The sequence below is a fragment of the Stegastes partitus genome, unplaced genomic scaffold (assembly GCF_000690725.1).
Source record: "Stegastes partitus isolate 25-593 unplaced genomic scaffold, Stegastes_partitus-1.0.2 Scaffold657, whole genome shotgun sequence".
Lineage (NCBI taxonomy): Eukaryota > Metazoa > Chordata > Actinopteri > Pomacentridae > Stegastes > Stegastes partitus.
In genome coordinates this window covers 152,961-162,904 of record NW_007578388.1, presented here as the reverse complement: position 1 = coordinate 162,904, position 9,944 = coordinate 152,961, and the positions used below count along the sequence as shown (strand labels likewise).

The 9,944-nt window shown below is 42.8% G+C and overlaps 1 protein-coding gene across 1 annotated transcript in view; it reads left to right on the top strand.

Moving 5' to 3' along the window:
- The window catches only part of xxylt1 (xyloside xylosyltransferase 1), a 37,728-nt gene that overhangs the window by 11,742 nt on the left and 16,042 nt on the right, over positions 1-9,944 (top strand). Inside the window, exon 4 of the mRNA XM_008290152.1 lies at positions 7,793-7,925. Coding sequence (XP_008288374.1) covers positions 7,793-7,925 — 133 coding nt within the window. The remainder of the gene's footprint in view (positions 1-7,792; positions 7,926-9,944) is intronic.

Below are 9,944 nucleotides of genomic sequence, written 5' to 3'. Positions count from 1 at the left end.
TCACTGGACTGTGCTGAAGTGTTTTTCTTTCTTCTTCAGGTTTTCTCTGTACATTATAGTGAAGCGGTTCAAGGCTTGTAGGTTTTGTCAGGTTGGGAGTTAAGTCCTTTTGTAAATCGCTCCAGCAAGTGTCCCATTTTACCAGCACTGACCTGAAACCTTTATTATTCACAGTGGAGTTCAGAGCTGTTTGGAGAAGATTTTCAACATATTCTTATTCTTTGTCAGACTGTGTGTGTGTGTGTGTGCTGCCGCCTCACGTTGTGTTCATCAAACGCTTATCGATCATCCACATGTGTCTGCTGTGTGTTCTGCGTCCAAGTGGTCACACATTTCTATTTCCAGAAGGCTTTCATCTAAAAAGGGCGTCACGTCTTAAAGGGAACGTGGGGGAGTTCTGCGGCGCGCAAACATACATCCGATGTAGTTTCTGAACACAGTCCCGTCTTTGATTCGACTGTTTTTCCTGGAGAAGCTTTTGTCATTCAGCGAGCAGACAGGGAACATCGTTTCTGATTAACCAGAACAAAAGTGATGTCCACGAATAGCAGCTGCAAGTGGGAGGGAAGTTTGGACGTCCTCTAACTTGTGAATGCTGCTGCTTCAGAGGGTTTCATGTGGTTTTCAGAGAAGGAATGGTTTATTCAGTGTCGAGCAGAGTGCACAGGCAAAACAAAGTGTGTATGTACAGCAGCATATAGCACTGTGTATGTATAATTAAAGCCTTTGTGAGGTCTGTTTAGATGAATGAACCCCAGGGCAGTCTGTTTGGAACTTGGTGTGTTTTTATTCAATAAGCTGAACAGAGGTGATGATCATGGGCTCATTTCTGGAACAACACAAGCTTTTCTCTGATACATGAGCCTACAAGACATCTATCACTATGTCTTTGTAATAGAAAACCCTGTGAATCCATTATATAAAACTTTCACCTCGTTCTACTTGTCTCGTTTAAAAATTCACCAAAAACAAGCAGTTAGCATTAGAGCGTTAGAAATCACTAAATCCCGCCGCGGTCGGTGCGTCCGTGAAGCCATTAGTGGCTCAGCTGTGGCTTTGAAAGGCATGTTCTGTTTTAAAAACCTCCAAATCACCATTAGTCAGAACACGAAACTGTAAAATCAGAAAGGTTCTTGTTGAACTTTCTGTGTTGTGGAGAAATATGGCTGGAAAAATACACTGGAAATGAGCCGTGCGCATTAACTAGTATTAGTAAAAAGCACTTGACATAAATTGGGAGAGTTTTCAGGTGAACTGAGACTAAGAGAAAAAATCCAACCGACTGGATCAATAAATAAATGCAGCATGGATCAGAACCAGTGAACAGAGGAGCCAGTTGTTGGAAGAAATGACCAGAAACTGCTCAGAGTTCCAAATGTAGGAGAACATTACATTGACTAAATAAAAAATCATCCCTCATCGTCTCATATCTTGACAGTATTTAATAAAATTCCGACACTGATGAGCTCGCCGACCAGAACCGAAGCAGCCATGTGGACAGATCTCTCCCGAACAGGACTCTGTTTTCACACCATCTGTCCCGCTGGAGGAAAACTGAAGCTGCACGATGGAAAGCTGCAGTAATTAATGATGAGGCTCCTGAGCAGGTTTCTGTTTTTATGTCCCCTCCAGAGGTCTGTGCATGCCGCGACCTGAGTCTTTCCTACAACGTCAGGCTTCATTTTCCACCCGTGATAGACGTGTTATTGTTAATGTGTGAGGAGGAGTCACTGGAGGTTAGGTCGCTCGATTAGTTCAAATTAGATTGTAGGTAGATGGTTTTAGGTTTGGTCTTTGTTTCTATGAGGCTTTATGCTATTATGACAAACTCGTCTTTTAAGTATTGACATGAGGTGGATAAAAACAACTTGTTATTGGAAACCTTAAAGGAATAAAAGTGTTTTCTCCTCTTTTAGATCATTTATGTCATTTATAGGTGCTTCATGAATGCCTGTGGATGTATCAAACCATAAAACAACCACAAAAAAACATAAAATCACTACGAAAAAATAGAAAACAAACATCAAGATGCCCAAATTGACCCCAAAAGCATGCAGAACAACCACAGTGGATGCTTAGTCCTGACAGGGAAGCACGGAGGTGGCAGCATCATGATGATATGGGGCTGCATCAGAGCAAAAGGTGTTGATGACATTTCTAGATGCTCCATGAATATCTGAGGATTTAGATTTTGACTTTATCTTTTCCACATGAACAGGACACACATTCTACAAAAACACTGTTCACACATCGGTACGGTTTTCTCTCTGTCCACATCACCTTGGCCTTTTGCTAAGGGTTGCTATGACGGATGGCTTTTGCCTAGTCGAGCATCTAGGTGTTGTGTTTGTGTGTCCTGAGGGGAGGAGGCTGAGGTGTGTGTTATGTCCTGTTCTGTTGTGTTTGCAATTCATGCATTGGTCCTGTTGTTTAATTCTGTGAGGTTTGGTGGGAAGACCGGTTATTTTGGAGGCTGTGGTGGTTATGAGTTTGGTTTTGTTTGTAACAGTGTTGTAGAAGCAGGTGGAGTGATACAGGAGGATGGACTGGATGAGGCTTTGACACAGCAGCAGACGGAGATGGGGGGCAACTTAAAGTCCTTTTAGTTTACGGATGGCCGAGAGTCTCTGGTGGCTTCTTCTCTGGATGTGGTCAAAGGTGAATTTATTGTCCAGTGTAATCCCAAGATATTTAAAACTGCCCACTGTTTCCACTGATGGTGGATAAACCAGAACACTGGCTGACCAGATGAAGGAGAACCATCCAGAGAACAATATCATCAAGAGCTTCTACGCTAGAACCAAGTGGAACCAGGACCTGGACAGTGTGAGTCCTGAGCTGAGTCTCATAAAATATCTTTGTGATGTTTTCCAGAGAAAGGTAGAGCACCACAGCCCCTCCAGCAAAGAGCAGCTGAATGTCAAGAATGTGGGAACGCTTCTGCAGAAATTTGGCATCTGTGTTTATTAAACTTGTTCGATTACGTAGTCAAACACGAGAACCACCCAAAGCATAAAATCACAAGCGTTTCTAAAGACGAACAAAGTGAAACTTGAACCTGGACAGTATGCGTCTTGACTTGAATCTAATAAAACATGTTTGTGGTATTTTCCAGAGAAAGCTAGAGCAACACAACCCCTCCGGCAAAGAGCAGCTGAATCAAACAGAATGTGGGAACTTCTGTATGTCCACCTTTATTTTTGATGACGGATGACACCACAAGTATTGAAAGGATTAGAATCACACTTGTGCTGCTGTGGGTTCTGTGTTTTTAATCTAGTAAATAACAACCCGGGATGAACTCCCTTGCGTTGTATAATGTATAGAAAAGCCTCCGTCTCGCCGCTGTCTGGTGCTTGTGTCGGCGGACCTTGCAGCTTGCAGTAAACAGTTATTTGAACTTAATGAGGCTGAATATAAATTTCAAGTGATCGCCTTTAAAAAAGAAAACAACAACAGGGTGTTTTCAGCCGAGCGATGGTAAAAGCAGAAAACAATGTCCTTCACAAATAGGCTGTAAGTGCTCACATCAAGACTAGTATTAGGGCTTAATGAGGTTGACCCACTTTCCTCCTGAAAAAATGTGATGTTAGATAACAGCGTCCCTGTTGTTTTGTAGCGGAGGTTGAGTCGAACGGGGCTGTCTGATGTGACCACAGCCTCCAGCCAGTCTCAGTCACTCTAATAGCATTACTCCCGCAGTAAATTTTCAGCACCTGGACAAGATCGACTTAAACCCCAACGTGTCCTGTTTATCCATCTATCTATAACCGCCGTAAATGAGCAAAACAAGTTTTATGTTTGGCCACACTGAGGCTCGTTCTTTTTCTTGCACAGTTCATCTCGTCCACGATGGACTTCCAGTGTATTTAAAAGGTGATCCGCTTTCTCGCTTTCCCAGAATGTGTCTCAGGCCTTGTCCACACGTAGCAGGGTTTACGTAAAACCGAACCTCCTCCCCCCTACACACCGCCGAGTTTTGAGAAAAAGAATTCATCCACACCTAACCGCATAGGTGTGTTGTTGAGCACATTCATAAGCATGCCAAACCTTTAGGGGGCAGTAGTTCCCCACATCCTAGCCAATCAGAGTAAGCTTTCGTCTCTCGTAAAATAACCGTCCTTAATGTCGTCCTTCGCCTGAGTTCTTGTACATGGAGCGGTATCTGGGACAAAAGACAACACCAACACAGTTCATCCACGCTGTTTCCAAATGTAAACACAGGTCGCATATGTGACGTAAGAACAGGTTTTGGTCAGAACAAGTTCTAGACAATGGAAGGACCATTTTTCCTCCAGTCTACCAGAACCACAGGCTTCCGTTATGACAAAAAAATGATAATAAAAGAATTTATGCATCAAAAATGCTTGAAAAGGTCACATAAAGTAATAAGAACAAAATCAAATGTTCGTATATGAAATCTTTTTTCATATTTGGCTGATTTCTATATATATAATGATCCATTTTACCCCCAAAACAAGCACATTTTTACGTAAACGTGGCAATTTTAGAGATATATGAACAAAAAAAACGTGAAGTTTGCTGTATTATCTGCAGATTAAGCAGCCAACAGCTGATGCCGCTACATCAGCCTCTTTTTTTATTGTCAAAACCAAATATGTTCAAGCTTCAGGAACACATGAAGATGTGCTGCAGTAAGAAAAGTTGGTTTCATCGCTAGTGAGTAAAGCCAACAGGTTCTAAGGGAGCACTTCTATATGCTGCATAACTGGGAGCTTCAGAAGGCAGGTCGTAAAAAACACTGGACTTAACACCAAACAGCAAGTATTCACCTGAAATAATATCCAAAATCAGGGTTTTATTAAATTTAGCTTTAAATGTAGTAAAAATACTACGGCGACCATGTGGGAGCTGCAGCTTCTGTGCTGTTTTACCGGCTGATGTAAAAATATGCGGTGATAAAAAAACACCGGCCCCACTCTGACCTTCACAGGACTTTGTGTTGAGTCACTGGTCCCACATCAAACCCACAACATCAGAGTGTTGTAACAAGTGCAGAAGCTCTTCCTGCTCAGCTCCCACCAGCTAAGCCCTGGCAGAGCCAACAAACGGCGCTGATCACGCAGGGATTACTGGTCCTCGCCGCTCTGTTGCCTCAGCACATGAAGGCATTGTGACGGGCAGCTTCCTTGTTTTCAGAGCTCAGAAAACAGGCCGCTGCTGAGTTGTCTTTTTCCGTCACTACTTCAACACAAATGAACACTTGAATATGTTCATATTTCGACCGTGACTGTAGAGAGGTCACATCCTCTGTTGTTTTGCTTTTCAGTTGCTTTATTGGCACAAGGCTGTGATATTTTTTCCCGTCACCTGCCCGGCCGCCTCTCGCCCTGAGCTGAGTCCAGCCCTCTCCAGGAGTTTGGTTCTAGAACCCAGAACCCATGCTGTGCGTGGAGGTGAGCTGACTATATGTAGCCGGTACCGCTCCACCTCCTGCACCAGCTCAGGCTCCTTCCCCACCAGTGAGGTGACGTTCCACATCCCCAAAACCAGTCTACGCCACCAGGGGGCCACCAGATGCCCACCAGATGCCCGCCTCTGCCTACTGCCCAGTTGGCATAGCACCCGACCTCCATCTTCTGCCCTGTGGGCGGGCTCCCCCACAGGCCTGGCTCCAGGGGGAGGCCTTGGTTCCCCTGTTCTGGGCGAGGTGGCGGCTTTCTTCTTGTTGATCGTCATCAGGGTTTTTTTTCTTTTTGCAGAAATGATGCTGGTCCTGTATTGGATTCCACTTCTATATATTTACTCCAGTAGATTAAAACACAGATGCAACCAAAGTTTGTAACAGCTGATTGCAAATTATGAAGGTTATGTTGTGGAAAAAAGAACTTTTACACTTTTTTTAATGGACTTTTTCCATCATTTCTGAGCCTCAGAACTTCATCAGTACAGCAGATAGACACATGACATTTAGGAGGAAGAACACATCTGAGTTCTGCTAGAAACTGACACCAGATCAGTTCTACATCCATCCAGGTGTCACAGGTTCTGGTTTCTGTTCATGTCCTCTGTAAGCAGCTGATAGCATCAGTATTATGGGATGTCTCATAGTGTGAACAGTCAGACTGCAGCAGTTTAATGTCTATGACACAGAGTCATAGAAACAATCATTGGTACCCTGGATGTGTTTCTGGTTTCTAATCAGTCACCAGAGAAAACTTTAAAAAGTGCATTCTGGGTAAACTTTCCAGGCTCATATCAGCATGTGTGATGGTGGTTGGTCAGAACAAGTTCTAGACAGTGGAAGGACCGTTTTACCTCCAGAACATACCAGGACCATCTGTAGACAGGATTCACTCTGAGAGAAACTATTTCTAAAACCAGATTTTGCCATTTGGATGTTAATTTCATTTAGTTGCAGTTTTTAACAGAACCTAAATGTGTTTTTCATCCTGAAAATGTCATGTTTGTATCTCCTGTGCTTATGAAGTTATGAGGCTCAGAAATGATGGAAAAAGCAGCTAATGCAGTCCTTGGGTCAGATCCGGTTGATTTTACAAGCGATGACCCACATTCAGGCTGACTCAAGCTCGCACTGCTTTATTTTTCATCTTCTTTCGTCTATCGGTGCCAGCTCAACCAATCCACAGCTGTCATCAGACCATCCCATAATATAAGTGCCCGCAAACTGTAGGCCATCATCGTTGACAGCACGCCTTAAGTGGCTCTCATCGCCATGCCAACCGGCAAAATATAGGAAGCTGAAACAATGAACAGATGAGGGCCTGAATATCCTGGTTACTGTTGTTGTCTTCTACCAACAGCTACTGTGTTCGCTCGCAGCTGCTTTGTCTGGTCGAGCTTCTGGCCGTTTACCGACACTCTGGTGAAGTCTTTTTTGGTTTTAGGTCAGTGGTAACACTACAGAAGGAAAGGTCAGATGCACCACTGCAGCCTTTAATTGCGTTAAGCATTTCTAGAGTCTGTCAGTCGGCTCTTGTTTCCTCCGACGGCGTTTTCCTGGAAGGACTCTTAAAGCGATTAAAGCTGCTGAATGGTGTCCTGGTGATCACAGGAATAGATAGGACAGGCAAAGTTGATTCAGAAGTAGCTTTTTCTTTGTCATTTATTAAATTTAGCTGAAAATAAATCAGAGTTTATCCTCCATGTACAGGAGGTGAACAGAGGTTGCTTGTTCATGTCCGTTCAGGCAGAATTCAGAAAGTATGATGTAGCACTGTCTCAAATGTTGTCCCATCTTAATGTATTTGTTCATCAAGACCAAAAGCTAAGCTATGTTAAACAAATGCTGGTCTTCCTGGTTTAATATCTCCAGAAATAAAACTCCCACAGCCATTTGGGAAGGACACCGACAGAATAGATTCCAGCAGATCATAATGGTTGAATTGATCCAGTTGAGGCCTGCTTTTTGTTTTTACTATTGGCCTTTGAAAATGGGAAAAAAGTGCAAAATATTCAAACCAGGGTGGTAAAGTGGCCACGAAAAGTTCCTGTAAGTGTTTATATATGGATGTATGAAGAGATTCGTTGGCTGTTGTGGTTGTTTGAGTTATAAATCTGGAGATAAGAAGGTAAGAGGGTGAAAATAGAAGAATTCTTAGTTCTGTAAAAATATGAAGTTCTTAAAATTCAGCCAAAATATTTTACAGAACTGAGTTTTAATAACAAATGACTTCATTCACACACCGTTAAAGTCTGTAATGACACAGACTGACTTTTATTTTTGTGTTTTTTCACATTCTGGATCATCTCAAATGTTGTTTTTTTACATTTAACTCACATCCTCTGCGTTTGTGTGCTCCTCTTTCAGGTCTGACGCGCATCGTGCAGCTCGACCTCGACCTCAAATACAGAACCAACATCAGGGACCTTTTCCAGGAATTTAACCGGTTTCCTCCCGGAGCAGTAATCGGCATCAGCAGAGAGATGCAGCCAGTCTACAGGTAGGCAGCGCTTCACGTCAGACCGACGGGATGGTACAGCCTGATGAGTGACGACTGAGTGTCTGCTGACTCACAGAAACCTTTGAGATGTTGACGTGCACATGAATAACTGAAGCTCTGCTGTCACTGTGGTGCTGTGGCTTTTAAGTGTCCATTTGGTGTTGATCTGTTTTCCAGCTCAAACTGGATGAAAGGCGAACATCTGTCGTCATGCTCACTTGGTTTTATAATTATTCGAAAGCAAGAGTTAAAGAGGACATATGATGCTTTTCCCTATTTTCTAGCATATAAAGTCTTACAGTGTTGTATGTTCATATAGACTATTATTATTATAAGTAACTACCGTCAATAATTTAGCCAATCAAAAATACGTTAACAAAAGAAGAAGGTTGTGCATGTCAGTTAATGTACCATAGACCAGCCGTAGTACCTGTTTGTTCCACCAGGTGGAGCAACAGAAATAACGCACAAATCAAATCTAAACACCGAAGACGGAAGTTTGCAAAGAATTTTAAAATGTTTTATGTAGATGCCTGAATAAAAATCCTTCCATCGGATGGGTCGACTAAGAAATCAAAATAACTGGTTAGCGATGAAGATGTCCCGATCACGCTTTTCTTGCCCTCATCAGTCATTTAATATTTACTATCTGCTGGTACGAGTCCCAATTTGATACCATTTTCCTCGATAATACACACTTGAAGGTAAAGTTGGTGCCGGCAGACCAGCTGTAGTACCTGGTTGTTCCACCAGGTGAAGCTGCTTCCTGTTTAGTGCCATAGAGACCAGAGGAGGCGTCACTCAGACTACAGAGAATGTTTGAACATTGTGGGAGTTTAGCAGCAACAGGACCACGACAGAGGCTCTAATGACATCCAACCAAAGCTCCAACTAGGATCCTGTACCAGCAGCGACGTCACTGCTCACGCTAATGTCAGTTTACCAAAGCAGAAACATCACCACAGGATAAATATCCGCTGCACTGAATTCATGTTGTTGATTGATTAAGCTGCCAATTATGTAAAACTGACATCCTGAACATCCTGCCATAAATTGGGCTCTCCCTTTAAAACACAGCAAATGTAAACAAAGGATCAGGACTTGATTGGTGCTGATGCCAATCAGTTAAAATACCTACATCGATCCTGATCACTGAGCTCAGGTTGAAACATCTCTCATTTATTTGGTCATTATTCTGTGTAATTCTGAAGCTATTCACACTGGAGTTTGCTCAGAGCTTAAATATCTGAAATATATCTCATATGATGAACTTCTACTGCTGATATTTCACGTCCACACCAGTTATCTGTGCGTGCCGTCGTACAGCCAGTATTCTTTCCTGTGGTGGTTTCAACCGATCACAGAGAAAGTCAAACAGAGTCTCACTCTCGCTAACCCCGAGGCATCACTTGCATATTCACAGTTAGTTTCTCTCACAGATTCAAAGTGAGAAAGAACATCAGACGTCTCTTGTGCAGACTCTGATTCACAGGATCTCAGCGGCGTCTGTCTTTCTCAGAAATTCAAAGGCTTTAAAGCCGCCTTAGACAGAAATAATAAGTGTCATGTGTAATGGTCTGTTTAATGACTGTGAAACGTAAAATATCAACTCAAAGTGAGAATAATAAATAGTTTTGATTTGTGAGCGTGCAGTAATTTCAGGTTGTTGACATGAGGACAGCTGGAGGTCCGTCAGGTCTGATCAGCAGCTCTGTTTGAGAACGAGAGACAAACTGTGTTTAAGTGAAACTGCTGCTCAGTTTATGTAGTAAAGAATTATATTTCTGCTCTTGAATTATCTTGATGTGCTTCAGTTTCAGCTGTATTTCAGCAGCGTGTTCTGGCAGAATCACTTCACAGTTTAGGCTGAAGTGTTGCTACTGTGCAGCTGAAAGCGTTCAGCCATCTGGACTTCAGACGAAACTCTGATGTTATTTATTTAACAATCCACACTGACATGTTGATTATGTGAAAGCAAATCACGACCTACTCTGAACCATCCAGGACAACGCCTGGGAA